The sequence below is a fragment of the Temnothorax longispinosus genome, chromosome 9, assembly GCF_030848805.1.
Source record: "Temnothorax longispinosus isolate EJ_2023e chromosome 9, Tlon_JGU_v1, whole genome shotgun sequence".
NCBI classification, from domain to species: Eukaryota; Metazoa; Arthropoda; class Insecta; order Hymenoptera; family Formicidae; genus Temnothorax; species Temnothorax longispinosus.
In genome coordinates, this window is record NC_092366.1 from 2,643,351 (window position 1) to 2,658,101 (window position 14,751).

General features: G+C 39.9%; 2 protein-coding genes across 5 annotated transcripts in view; one reads left to right on the top strand and one right to left on the bottom strand.

Moving 5' to 3' along the window:
• The first annotated feature begins 5 nt into the window (after nt 1-5).
• On the top strand, nt 6-3,959 carry LOC139819446 (transmembrane protein 234 homolog). 3 transcript variants are annotated; one of them, XM_071788791.1, is made up of 5 exons: nt 229-368; nt 1,880-2,070; nt 3,385-3,536; nt 3,632-3,791; nt 3,871-3,959. In XM_071788791.1, the coding sequence occupies exons 3-5, from the start codon at nt 3,441-3,443 to the stop codon at nt 3,951-3,953; spliced, it is 339 nt and encodes a 112-aa protein (XP_071644892.1). In that variant the 5' UTR covers nt 229-368; nt 1,880-2,070; nt 3,385-3,440; the 3' UTR covers nt 3,954-3,959. The 3 variants fall into 3 exon arrangements, 2 of the variants coding, with proteins under 2 accessions (XP_071644892.1, XP_071644891.1); XR_011733732.1 differs by lacking the exons at nt 3,632-3,791; nt 3,871-3,959 and adding an exon at nt 1,225-1,379 and having other exon boundaries at nt 6-368; nt 3,385-3,524; XM_071788790.1 differs by lacking the exons at nt 229-368; nt 1,880-2,070 and adding an exon at nt 2,781-3,116.
• Nucleotides 3,960-5,258: 1,299 nt separating this feature from the next.
• The window catches only part of Blo (bloated), a 110,339-nt gene continuing 100,846 nt past the window's right edge, over nt 5,259-14,751 (bottom strand). For both annotated transcript variants that reach the window (XM_071788784.1, XM_071788785.1), the window contains exons 4-8: nt 9,916-10,131; nt 7,794-7,954; nt 7,244-7,446; nt 6,294-6,569; nt 5,259-5,988 (exon numbers count right to left, since the gene is read on the bottom strand). In XM_071788784.1, the coding sequence (XP_071644885.1) occupies nt 5,795-5,988; nt 6,294-6,569; nt 7,244-7,446; nt 7,794-7,954; nt 9,916-10,131 (1,050 nt within the window). In that variant the 3' untranslated portion in view covers nt 5,259-5,794. The remainder of the gene's footprint in view (nt 5,989-6,293; nt 6,570-7,243; nt 7,447-7,793; nt 7,955-9,915; nt 10,132-14,751) is intronic.

Genomic DNA, 14,751 nt, shown 5'->3' on the forward strand with positions numbered 1-14,751 from the left:
CATCGAGCGCGGCGAACGAGAAGTACGAGAACGCGACGCGCTGAACGTGGCGGCGAATGGCTAAGAAGATCGACCGCGATGCGCGAAAAGTATCGAGAGTGCCGCGAGGCACGGCGAACCCTCGGACCAATCAGAATCGCCCGCGCTCCCGGAACCCGGAACGAGGGGACCGCCATGCCATCCCCGCGTCCCCGCAAGCCGGTACGCTGAGTACTGAGTAGGAGTAGTGAGTACGCTCGAGAAGATGGCTGACTCGCTGACCAAGTACGGCGTTTACATCGACGACCTGAGCAAGATACGCGTCCTAGAGCCGGAAGCGGCGAATCAAACGAACAAGCTGAAGGAGGAGTGTCAGAGTTTCGTGTCCAGTAAGTTTGCGTTGGTTCGCGAGTGGCGTTTCACGGCAGAATTTACTTGACCAGGCGGTCTCACGTTCTCACGATATACTCACCCGCTCGCCGCACGATTCTCGTCACCGTACCGTGTGCTTTGCTCAATGAGTTCCTGCACAAGAAGGCGCGCACATCTACACTCTCGGATGATTCGGATGGCAGTTAGGGGGCGATTTCGAGCTTTAATTAACTCGACCGGCGATTAAATTTAATCGGCAGAATTGCTCGCTGTAAAATTTCTATCTATAAGTATATTTGCAATTCGTTGTCTACTCTTCCTTTTCGAGTGCTAAAAAAAATTGATGGTTCTATTCATGTTAACAAAAATAATACTGGTATTATTTGACAAATTATAATCGCCGATTAGGTTGATCGGAGTTTAGTCACAACTTTGTAGATTAACTTTAATTTCGGAATTTTCTTTCAATTCTCTCATGTTCATTTTTATGCAGACTAACTTATCTCGGTTTAACTTACTTTTTATCTTTTTCTAATCTTTATAACTAGGAAAGGATAAAAAGTAAGTTAAATCGAGATTTAAGTTAATCTACATTGAAGTGGACATTAATGTCAATTACAATAGCTATTATTATTATTGTAATCAATTGTCGATCGAAATGTTTATTCGCAAAAGAAATATAATTTGAAGAATGTATAATTATACGAGACATGAAATGTAAATAAAATTATGGTATGAAATAAACGATTTATGTCCGATATCCCCTTTATCTAAAAAAAACTGCACCTCGGGGCTTCATCAACCGCACTATTACTATAAATCGCTAATGCCTCTTCATAAATGTCGCGAAGATTCAGAATTTTTACGTTGCAGAGATTACCGAATTTGAGAAAAATTCCGACGAATTCGTTAGGATATTAGACAATTTGGCGAAAGAGGTGGAGAGAGAGAAAATGAAGACGATCGGCGCGCGAAATCTACTGCGTTCCGTTGCGAAGCAAAGAGAAGCACAGAAACAACAGATGCAGGTTCTTAAATTAATTATACATGAAATTTGGCAACATGTATATTAATCGTTTTAAGGTTTAAGTAATATGTAACAGTGGTCGCGAGAATTTATACTATCTTACAATATTAAGGTATTATATACCATAATGTCATAACGAGAAGGAAGAAGAAAGCGATAGCCTTTATAGTCATCTTTATTGATTGAATAAGTATCAAACCTCATGCATGACTACTCTAATAAACTTGACGATCTTGATTATCTTGAATATTGACTTTGACTGTCCGTCATCCGATTATTTTTTTCGGCGATTGACTTGTCAAGTAATATCCTGTAACATTTTGTTGACATAGAATTATTAATTTTTTATTGATACAAGGAAGAAAATATTAGATAGGAACGACGAGAGTTATATATAGTTGTAAAATTTGCTATAGTTGCAAAGGTTGCAAATAAGCAATTCTGCCGATTAATTAGATTCGAAATCACGTCAATCAATTTTTTCGTTTATTTTCATTACAGGCATTAATCTTGGAGAAGTCCGTGGAACTGGAACGATTACGAGTACAATACGATTCTTTAAAGAAGATCGAATTGGAACAGCTAGAAACCATCGAACATTTGTCGGTCAATTAATATAACGTTTTATAGTCTCCGACTGTGTCTTCGTTGCCGATTCATCGAATATCTTTCGCTCTCCTTGCTAATAAATGGTACGATAATTTTTTAAAACATGAATCCCGCTTTTTTAAAAGGTTTAAAAACGACTTCGACTAAACTCTAATTAATCGACGATTGATCGCGAGGCGTAAGTTATCGAGAGAGTTTCTCTTAGTGCCCGTCTACAATAGGTGTTTTAAGCCCTAAGCACTAAGAAATTGACCAATCACAATGGAATTTGAGGAGAATATTCGACTGTGATTGGTCAATTTCTTACGGCTTAGAGCTTGAATACCCTTTAAAGCAAGGTTGTAGACCAGTATCGTTATCGTTATATTGTCGTAAGCACAGCTTTTTTTATCATAGTATATCTGCGCAACTGTGTTATGAGCACATAACGACAGTATAACGAGTTAAGGCCATTGCACGTAACAAAGTTTTAGTCATAATCGTAAGGCCGTAAGAAAATAGACCAATCACAGTCGATTATTCTCCTTGAGCTCGAAGAATAATCGAGTGTGATTGGTCTATTTTTTTACGGCCTTACGATTATAACTAAAACTTTGTTACGTGCAATGGCCTTTACAGAATTCTACTGCAACTGGACTATTAATATTTGCAAGGTGCCTGGAGAGGTCCCCATTGGTTCTTACTTTGCAAGGCAAGAACCAATCATATTAAAGAATCACTGAGCGCTCCTTGAGTTGCTTTTTGAACGCAGTCATTTTAACGTTCAGTTTTCAGAACGCCGCGTTGCCCGCCAATCCTGCGGCCGCCATTGTTCTGATTGCTCGCGCTGGTCGCTGGTCACCGGTGATCGGTGACCTACTCGAAAAAATTTGTAAAATTCGTGAAAAGTAACGTTTATAGTGTGTAAATCTAATATAAGCTGAATCTAACAGCGAAAATTTCCACTTTGGTGTGAACAGAGACAAGCAAGTCCGGCATTCAATGTGTTAATTAATTCTCATGACGCGACCTGCCGTTACGTGCCATTTGATGCGCGTAATCATGATATAATTTTGATGTAAATATATATATCGTGTAATATTCCACGATTTCCACGTTAGATAACCGACGAGAATGGCGGTCACTATTGGTAAGATATTTTAGCTTTAACGATCTTTTTTTCTTTATTTGTTGCCAAGTAATTTTTCGAGTACGAAGGCGAAAATAAAAGCAGAGATTCGATGATGTTAAACATCACGTTAAAACAATCATAATGTTTAAGGAGAACAGAAAATTTAAAGTGATGTCAATTTGACGTCATATTGACTAAATTTACGTCATTTTTTGGGTCAATGTGACGTCAAAATTATCATTTTGACTGCGATGTGTTCATTGAGTGTCAATGTGTATGTTTGCAGATTCTGTGATATATCTGTGTCTTGTGGCGATTCTTTGGGGAGTGACCAATCCGTTCATGAAGAAAGGTGCGCTAGGTTTGGAAGATGTCAAGGCCACGTCCTTTTACGGGCAATTTGTCAAGGAGATCGCATTTCTCATCACTAACCTGAAGGTTTGTCACATCTCTACATAGATTTTATCAAATTAATTTTATTTTATAAGCGTAATGGCATTTCTCTAATTTTTGTCTTATTTCTTTACACACAGTACCTCCTGCCGTTTCTAGTTAATCAGTGCGGTTCGGTATTGTACTTCCTGACCTTGCAGAGCACCGATTTATCTCTGGCTGTGCCAGTTTCAAATTCCCTTACCTTCGTATTCACTGCGATCACAGGCTGGTTCCTGGGCGAGGAAAAGGTACACAGAAGTGAGTACAAGCGAAATTGTTTTCGTATTGTTGGAAAATGTTATGAATTAGTTACTTTACGATTTGCTTTATTTTCCAGATACCTATCTGGGAATGATGCTTATACTATGTGGGACCACGTTGTGTTGTTGGGACAAAGTGAATAAAACGGTGGAATTGTGATATGCACGCTTAAGCAACAATCATTACGCACACATCGCTATCCTTTCTCTTCCTGTTCATCCGTCCATTATCCGTCAACTAATCCATATCCATCCTGTGTAATGTGAGTACCACAATGATTAACACATATAAATCTTTCCAACGAAGCAAAGTCACGACTTGATTTTGCTTTCTAATATTATGAAACATTTAACATTGATATATTTTGTTATTAACGATATGCTAGTTTACATCGTTGCGTTTATTAATCTTGTTACAAGATATAACGTGGTCTCTGTTTTCGCGTTGAACGGATCTTATAAAGAGGAGTAATGTCTGTGTTAATAGGTAATAGGTTTTATTCATAATTCCGTACAATATCGTCAATATTCATGATATTTACATGCATATCGTCTAATGATCCATATATGTACACACACACGTAAGTAGCACCGGATAGGAATGAGATAGTAATTATGGTGCAAGATGACTATGTCGCTGTAATTAATTTGTTTCTTTGTTCACACGCAAAAGCGTATCACAGTACAACAGATAATGTCTAGCATCGCGCGTTTTATTCCGCTACACTGTTATCGGAAGTGACGAAAGTGTCTCGACCTGTGTCGAACGTGAAAATTTCGCAACAGTGTATGTGTAATCTGTGATCCATGAATGTACAGAGAAAAGAGTTATATTTATATATTTATATGAAAACACGCATAGGTCCTAGTAAAAATAGATTAAGAATTATGATTATCAACACAAGTATTTATATACAATAAGCATGCAAAGATTAGATTGATCTGTGCACAGAGAAACGTTCGGTAGCTATCGCTATACGTAACTGTCCGTTTTACACGTCGAGATTAATCTCTCGATTATCGAGATAAAATTTAGAAAATATTTTTCTTGAATTTCTTTATTACACTAACGTTTATTATAAAAAAAGGTGTTGTTCGTTTCAAAATTATATATATTCGGGAATTTCAATTTATTTAACGAAGAGTGTATACACTATAGGAATGTAGAGAAATGGCACTTTGATCCACGGTAGAATAAAGTGACGCGTTAATTTTCCCATGAGATGCGCAACGCATATGGATTTAGTTACGTGAAAGTATGAAAAATTTGAAGCACTTTTTGTCAAATCCCGAAGGAGAAACAAAAGTTAATACACGATGACATGTTAATTCACGATATAATATGAATATATTATGAACGCATTCTCATCATTCGCAACAAATTTAATCCGTTAAATTTGGCAGAGAGAAAGCTATTAACGATAATGTAACGATATATTGAGAAGGTTCTCATTTTAGAATACACTTCATATTTAATATTATACTTTTCAAGAGTTTACATTTGATCTTTTGCAATCTTCTTTATTACAAAAAAACGTTATTTAATGCGCAAAGAGTATAACAATATTAATTTGACGAGTAACTGAGGTTTGAAGCTTCTTCGCGTGTGCCTATGTATATTTGAATAATTGTTTTATTCTGTTACGTATAGATATACATATATATCTATTTATGCGGGGGGGGGGGGGTTATAACTTTGTGTCTTAAGTAGCACAAATTTCATAAATTCGCAAAACCGATCGATGTGTTGAGCAGCAATTAATTTACACGTTGTTGCCGCAATCATATGCTGCTCGGTTAAAAAAATTAAAACCCGCGCGATCGCGATCGACGCACTCGCGTGCATGTGTTAAACGGTGTATGAGAACGGTGTGTATTATCAATAAGTCGCGTCGTTATTAATCAGCGCGCGCCAGATATCGACGCCTATTAATCGCCTACACGAAATTACGAATTACACTTATGAAACTCGAGACTAGCATTGATCAATGGCCGGCCAATTCAGGCGCGGGACTTCTTGCTCTTTAGCTTGAACCATCCCGCGCTCTTGTTCGGGTCGCGGGGCACGGACGTGGATCTGTTCAATTCCGTCTTGGAGCCGATGCCTCGCGATTTGGTGGCCAGCGATTCCGTGGAAACAGTTCTGTCCACTTTTTGCTTGTCCTTCGGTTTTAGCGTGCTGCGATTGATCGTACCTGCAATGATTGACGCAAATGTTTTCATTTCTTAAATAATACATTAACATAAATTAACGCTAATTTAAAGTTAATCAATTTTTTCTTTATATTATGGATAAGAATTTGAAAGAAACAGTTACTGGAAGGGACTTGTTCACTACATTCGTCGCGAATTGTTATTAGTAAAAATTAAGAAGGAAAAAAAAAGAAATGCATTGCTACACATAGATGCTTACTAGTTAATTTTATTTAAGGATACGGAATTTTATTTATTTTATTTAATGGGGCATTTAGTTATTTTGCTCAAGAGTAAAAGCATTTACTTGTCTTAGAAAGATTGTCCTTGCTTCGCCGTGCTTCTTTTCCTCGGCGGCTGAGGGTTTCGCGGCTTCGTTGCCTGCGTCTCATGGTCGCGATCGGTTTTGCATGCTGTTGCTGATCGTAGTTGATCTCGAACGGTTCCCTATAATGTCGCGGCTTCCACGGAGCAAGGACGCTCACGCTCCTCGACACCGTTCTCGTGTGCGATTGCAACGGTCGATTTAACTCCTCGCGACTCGCCGCCCGGCGTCGTTCATTCGGGCCTGGTATTTCGCCGACTGGAATGCAGATATCAGTCTTGAGTTGCAATTAGAGTGCGGTTACGCTTGACGACATTTTCCGTACTTTCACTGCCGAATGTTATTCACATAGATCACCATAGATCGCATGGTTAAATGCGATATGATATTTTTTTATACATTTTCTATGACGCAAATGCGACAAGTATTGCAGAATTCCAAGTGTTCGATGAATAATATGCTTGATAGAGCATGACTGTTATTGGACAGTGATAATGTTTCAACCCAATGTTATATACAAGATATTGAAGAAATTGCTTATGTATTTGAAAAAATGGATTAATCAATATTTCCGTAGGAAAAATTTGGTCATTTTTTATCACTTTAATTTTTAATTTAAGCAAATGCCATTTTATTTATTTTAATCTGAGAAGCTTAATTCACGAAAGATATTTCGTTTGTTCAGAACATGAATAAGTATCAATAACATTTCGATATTTTTATTACGATGAAATCGATTTAAATTATCATTATACTTACAATCCTTTATTTTTTCGAATAGTTTTTGGATTGTTGAAACAAGAAATTAAATATATATTGCAATGGAGAGTAAATTACAATATCGCAAATGTTTTTTTTTTTTAGAATAAGACATAAAATTATAACAATAACTATGTGAATGCTATGTGAGAAGTACAATTTTTTTATTGTACCTGTAGCAGCGTGAAGATACACGACAGATCTCTGCGATCTCTGAGAATTTTGACTTTGCTGGCTGCTATCGCCGGTTGTACTTTCGCCCGATGATAATGCGCTTTCAGCGAGTCTCGATTTTCTTGGGGCTGATATGATACCCCGGCGATTCGAATTCGTGACATCACGCCTCGAGCAGGCGTGGTCGTCAACTCGTTTATTTCTGAAATAATTAATAAAGTAATTAAACCTTTTCGTGGTCTAAATTATGTTTTTATCTATTTATTTAACTATATATACATTATCTTCTCTCTGATAAGAATATATAAAAAGTAAATCTTATAATTTTTTGAAAAAAAACCAATTTATTTAGATTTAATAATTAAAGAAAAATGAATAGCTGAAGTAGACGATTATATTTTTGTTTATGACGATATTAATTAGAACAAAATGTAATGACGATAAGAAAGTTAACTGGTCGACATTCGAAATATTTAAATTCATTCTTGCGCGAAATATTCAACCGGTCGTGTATACCTATACGCGGTTTATATTATAGCGTATATTTACCTGCGGTCTCTGTTGGACGAGACGGACTCCTGATCCGTATCGCCGAAGAAGCGGAGATTCTTTTGCACGGAAACTCGTTCAGGCGCAGAGGAAGCTTCCTCATCCTCGGTGCCGGTCGTCAAGATCTCGCTCTCGGGTATTCTCGGCTTTTTATCCACCGGCTGCAAAGTTATCGACGCTTCATTATTCATGATCTCGAAGGGGGCGGGGGGAAGGGGGGACACCAAATATAGCCGCGCACAGATTATTTCTGCGTATAACAATTACGTCCGCTTATTCCAAATATCGATTTATCGAACGTTATAATTTCGCGCACAGAAGACGAACTTCGCAAGTGCGATAGATTGAAACGTATCGCTGTAATGATATATTATTCTGTGACACTATGTAATTTTCATAGTTAAGCACATACTTCGCTTCGGTTTCTCGACTTTTAGGGGCGGTTTTGCCAGTCTCGATTAACCTTGACTATAGCTTAACTAATTCTTCATGAGATCGTCTCTCTTTTATACTTAAAAAAGGATCTTTTTTTTAAGTATAAAAGATACAAAAGAGAGATTTCCGTATGTTTAAACCACATAATTTTTTATCTTTTACCATCAAGATTTCTCATTTTATTGTAATAAGGTTCAGCAAATGCGAATACTATTTTAATTGAATAATTAAATAATAGATCTATAATGACAAGTGCATTTTTTATCTGATAAAAGAAAAAGATGCAGTATAAATATATCCCATAAAAAGTAAAGTGAATAACAAGATTTTATCCGATAAAAACTTATTACACGTTTGTTCTGAGACATTGTCCTCTAGGGAATAATATAAGATTAAGGATAAAGATTAAGGACGCTATAAGCTACTAACGGGAATGCGAGAAAATAGAGTATACGACGCGAAACAGTACGTAACGTAGACCCGACTCTTCTTTGTCAATTGTTCGAGACGAGCGCGAAGTCAGACATAACTGGCCTCCATCGAAGGTCGCGATTTTTCGGAATCCATGCAGCGTCTCTCGGTCGGCTGGGAGAAAATCGCGCGAGCGTGTACAAAGCTGTATTCTTCCCGCGGCTCGCAAAAATCGCGGCCTCCCCCCGTGGTTGCATCGCACGGCGCCTTCATGAGTCATGATTCTCCCCGGGCCGACTCATCCGATAGATCATCGTCCACGGCGAGATTCATACGCACGCAATCATCTCGAACGAGCGCGCGCGCGCGAGGAGAGCGGCGTCTCCTCCTCTCCTCTCCTCTCCTTTCCGCTGCCCAAGATCAGAGGAGAATCGGGACCTGACAGAGATTATTCCCGTGCGCGCGCGGGCGCGCGGGACGATGGTCGGCTTATAGGGCTAGGCAAGCAACCTCCTGATCGGCACTTAATCTCGCGATTAAATTAAACCACAGAGCGCGGAGTTAGTTAAGCATTTAATCAAACCGGTAATTGGAGGTTGCGCTGCCCTAATGGCTCCGCGCAGCGACCCGCGATCTGACTGATGAATGCGCACGGGACTGGTGCGCGAGTTGCGCGCGAGATAACCACGGCACGATCCAGGAGAATCCGCTCGTTATCGGATAATACCCGCGAAAAAGATTCTAGGCCTCTCGAAGGGATGATTTGCCGCGAGTTTCCGTTCGAGTCCAAATACGATGACGTTTCCCCTTGACGACTTCTAGTATACGATCATTTTCGCCCACCTGACTCGCCGGTTTCGAAGAAAGACACGTGGACTCGTTCGTCGGTGTTTTTGAGCATCTGATTACTTCATACGAACTTGAAAATTATGTCAACTGACGTGGAAATATTTTATATCCGCTTGTAAGCTATATTATTAAAGAATTCAGTGCAACAAATTATATCTTTTTCAGGATTTTGAAAAAAAAAACCTAAATGCATCTTTTAACTTTTTAGAATTGAATTTCTTATAATATTTTTCAGAAAGCAGATTAGACATGTATAGAAATTTGTTGGTTGATTGAGATTTTCATAGATACATATGTCAGCGATCAATCTTATCGTTAGCAGGGTTGATAAAATTAGGAAGTTTAGTTAAAAATAGAGAAGCAAGAATAGGAAAGTTGTAATAGAAATAGGAAAATAAAATTGTCAGGAATAGAAAATGACGCTTACTGCGGCATTGGATTTGTTCTTCCTCGAGAGGGACTTAAACCAGCCCTTCCTCTCCGCCTCTTGGCCCTGGTTGTCCCTGGTCAGGGTGTTGCTGGACTCGCAGAAGGACTCTTCCTCTCTGGTGAGAGTGCCGGTGGATCTCGAGAGTCTGGTCGGTCTAGGAGGGCTCGGGCTGCCGCTAGGTGTCGATAAGCGTCTGCGTTGACTATAATCCTCCTGAAACGAAACAGAAAAATCGCATGTTACATTCAGCGACTCAGCGTTTTTCGAAGTACTATCTCTATATAACTACCACTTTCTCATCCGAACCTTTCCGAGCATAATTTACTTCTCAGATCCCGGAGGATCATATCCAACCGCTATCCGATCTGAGAATTTATAGCGCGGAAAATGAGGTGGACAAGAGGAATCGATTAGACCACAATTGGCGTTTTTTCACGACACTTCTTCTTAATAGTTCCATTTTGATGTCATTGCAATATTGAGCTCGAATGTCTCTATAGATCTCGTGTACATATCGATTGGAGAACACGTACAGAGCATAATTCCCACACGGAAAAAAAGATTAGCTACTATAGCTAAAATAGTCGTAATATATGGATAACTAACCTTTTTTTGCAACGAGAACAAAAGGTTTTGCTACTATTGCTAAACTATAGCTCTCGCTGCAAAAAATATAACTCTTACTGCAGAAAACATTAGTTATCCATATTTTACGACTTAGCTAAATTTTTTCCGTGCATTTGTATGCATTTACTATTAATTAAAAGGTTTCGAAATGATGCGATGAGAAGAAATATCAAATGAGATTACATGTTATTGATCTGATCGCGTAACATTAAATTCACGCGAATCATATGAAGCAGATTAGCTTGAATTCAAATTGATCAGTTGATCACGCGGTTTCCCGGAGACTCCGGCGCGACGAAATACAATCGAATCCATTCGACGCAACTAACAAAAGTGCCTGTCCCCTGCCTTCGTCATTTATGTTAATCGCCGTTTCGCCAATTACACACGATTGACCGATCGTCGCGGCCTTCCATTCCGCTACTTCTATTCACGGGATGTATCGTAGGCGCAAAGCCTCGACGGGCCCCGCCGGCCTGGAAAAACTCGCCCCCTTGAAGCGGAGGACGCGCGCGAAGATGCACGCGGGCAAGCAGGCAGGCAGGCAGGCAGGCAGGCAGACGCGTGTCCGTTTCATTCCCGACGACGTCCACGTCGTCGTTATTATTATCATCGCGTTTTGCATCATCACCATCATCAGCGCTGCCACCTCCGTCATTTACTCTCGCTCTCGCGCATGCATAATGCGTGCCGGCGCGCTACGGCTTCAGGCGCTTATCACGACTCTCCCCTGTTTATTCATCGGTATTCCGGCAAAGACCACGCCGACGATCGTAATCGCAGACGCCGTCGAGGCCGCCGAGGCCGTCGTCGGGTACATACCGCACGTAACGCGCTCGGGAACTCCACAGGAAGTATCGCCGCGTATCGTCTAATCGGAATGTTAATCTGATCAATTGACGCGATCGACGTGCGATTACGCATTAGTTCTCATTGTGAAACCAGGACACCGTCAAGGAAACATGAATGTCTCGCGTGGATGAATCTATAGCGAGCGTGTGACATGTACCTATAATCTATCGTATTTTCGAGTTTATCGGTTAATCGCCAGATTGTTGATCGCGATGGTCCGTATGAACTTATTGAAAGTATATTTTTATCTCTGTGAAATTCCTCTTTTATTTAAATTAAAAGGGAAATTTTTTTAATATCTTCCCGAAATCTTACGCGCTGTAAACATATTTCATATATTCATCAGGTATCAAAATTACAAAACCTCTATATTTTTTAAATAAATTATATCTCAGTAGCACATGTGCAGATTTAATGCGGATGACAGAAAATTAAACACAAATATTTTCCGGAAAGTGTCAAATATCTTTCTACGTGTATCACAAAAATTTTAAAGATATTAAATAAATAATATATTAGGAAAAAACTAAGGGGGAAAGATATATCTCTATCATGTGTACTATTGTAATGAGATCATAGTTATCTTTTTATTTCGCGTCATCGATCCAAATAGCGAATCTGTGTAGATATCGTAATTTTTTGGGTACTATCAGAAGAGTAAAGGAGCATATTGCGTTTCCGGCGCGGATTTCCAATTCTTTCTTTCTCTCGTGCGTGCAATATGCCGTGTACCTCGGAGAGCTTTCAATACGCAATATAATAACATATCACGGCGCGGCCGTGTATATAGATGTGTGCACCGACCGCGTATAAACTCTTAAATGACTCACAATGAATAGCCCATATCGCGGAATCATCTGCATAGTACAAGCCCGATGCGCTTCCCTGGTACTCTCCATATATACGAGCAACAATATCCCGTGTGCTTTCCATAACGAGTCGCTGCGCGCACCGACGACGGTCGCGGAGGACCACGACGGTGACGACGAGGACGAGGTCGAGTTGATGCTGAAGACGAAGAAAAAGCTGAGGTCTCCGGTATAGAAAGGAAGGGGGGAGAGGGGGAGAGAGGGGGGAGGAGGAAGGGCCTAAGGGCATTGTGACCCACGCACCGCCCTGCTAACTCTTATACCGTGGCCTTCCTCCTCGCCGCGTTCTTTTCCTTCCTCCTCATCCTCCTCCTTTTCTTCCTCAGTTTCTCTCTTCTTCTTTGCCTTCTTCGTCCGCGGGGAATGCGTTATGCGCGGAGCTACTCCCTTGCCCTTCTGTGACTCGGCGTGGGCCGCCGAGATTGGGCTAGGTCGCTTACGTATACCTAAGTGCGTACGCATGCACGCGTGCGTGTGTATACGTGTCATGTGTGGCACGAAGCGTGTGCTAACGCGCGCGCGCGCGAGTGTATCCCCGGCGCATAACTCTGCAACATTAAACCGCTCGCCGTAGGTCACCGTAGATTACGCATAAATTCCGAGGGATGCGATTTACGACGTTAACTGGCATCCCGGTCCCCCTGTCCCGCCACCCAACTCCTTTCCAGATTTTCTTCCCGCCATCTGCGCGCGAGCGGCCGCCGTCGCTGCCGCTGTCGCCGCCGGTAGGCAAAGAAAATCGGTCACGAGCGAATCGAGTTTCTTCCTCGTCTTCTCGCTCTTCTGCGTTTGACGCGTATTTCTCACGACGGTGGTGCCAACGACTTTCCCACTCGATTGAACATTCACGAAGGGAAGTAGTCTCCACCTTCAGTCTCTTCTTCGTCCCGCACCGTCAGTCAAAAGATGCCAGTTGTTAAGAATGTGAATGACTTATGAGTATTTTAAGTATCGTGTCTGACACACGATTTTTAATATTTGAAAGACAATGAAATTGTATGCTTATTTTTATCAAGTTTATAATTATATTTTTATATTAGATAAAACATAAAACACACAAGAGTAAATTACGTCTATTGTCGTCATATATGATAATAGAAGAAATAAAAAGAGTCGAATTTTATTATATTATATTATTATTACTAATAATATAACAAATTAATAATAATAAACGGTTTAAGCCGTCGATATATGATTGATTATTTTATTTTTAAATTGGAAATATTTGCATTTACAGTCACTAATATAAAATAGACATATATAGTAAGTTATTCACTGCAGAAAAGTATTAATCTTTCATTCGTCCGACGTTTATAAAATTCTCATTTATATTGTAACACTTTAACTGTTCAATTTGGAGCTAAAGGGACAAATATTTATATTTGTGGGGAGTATCTCTAATTGGTATTATAACGTTTTATATCATGTTGATTCAGTCGTAAGGCAATAATAGGATAGAGACGAAATGGTAGGCTACGTCGGTATAATATCAGAGATGCAAGAATATAATAGGGAAGCGACGAGGGAATCCTGGCGCTGTATACAAAAGGGCATTACGGTAAGATCTGTAACGCGCAAAGCCGCAAAATAAACGAACGGGGTGCGTAATTGGTATTGAGACCCCTGTCGTATCGAGACCGCGATAGTGGTCCGCCGATGCACGCGCGCGTGCAACTGCGTAATAGTGGCCAAACATACTGAGAAAGAGAAGAGGATTCGCGGGGCAGAGGAGCGAGTCAAGTTGGAAATAACCGCGGTGAGAAAAGCGAAAGGAACGAGAAAAGAGGGAGAGGACGCACCGCAAGAAACCACCTTGAATATCGCCGGCGGAGGACGGGATGTGGTTTGACCAGGAATGCCCATCTGGGAGAAGATCGCGCTACCATGCGTTAAAAGGAATCCGTTACTATTTTTATGCGATGCCATCCCTCCGTTCCAATTTCCCTCTGTTCAAATGCGATGAGATCTACGAGATGGGAAACATCGAAGATATCGATTTAGAAAGAAGATTCAACTTCTAAGGACATATTCCTCGAACAATTAGGCAAAATTAACCGGATTTTAGTAGAAGGTTGAAGTAATTTTCAATCAATATTCATCATGAATATTATGAATTGAAATGTACAATATGACGTAATAAGTAACAAATAGTTAAAGTGGCGTTGACTAAAATTAATTAATCGAGGAATAATTCAATGAGCACAATATTGGTTAAAGCATTTATGAATATTATGACACCTCTTATAGATAACACTCTGCAGATTCTTTTATAATATAACATATTTTATATAGCCTGTGGCTTCCGTTCCGCTGAGGAATTTATTTCATTCCGTGTAGATTGTGTAACTTTTATTCACAAAACTCTCCTTCTCTCTTCTTGGAATTTGTTTCGTCGCATAACTTCCGCATAACAAGGTTTTATAGATTGCTTGCTCTGCCCGGTTACATAATATCTCTCCCGTGAATATTCAACAAGATCTAAAAT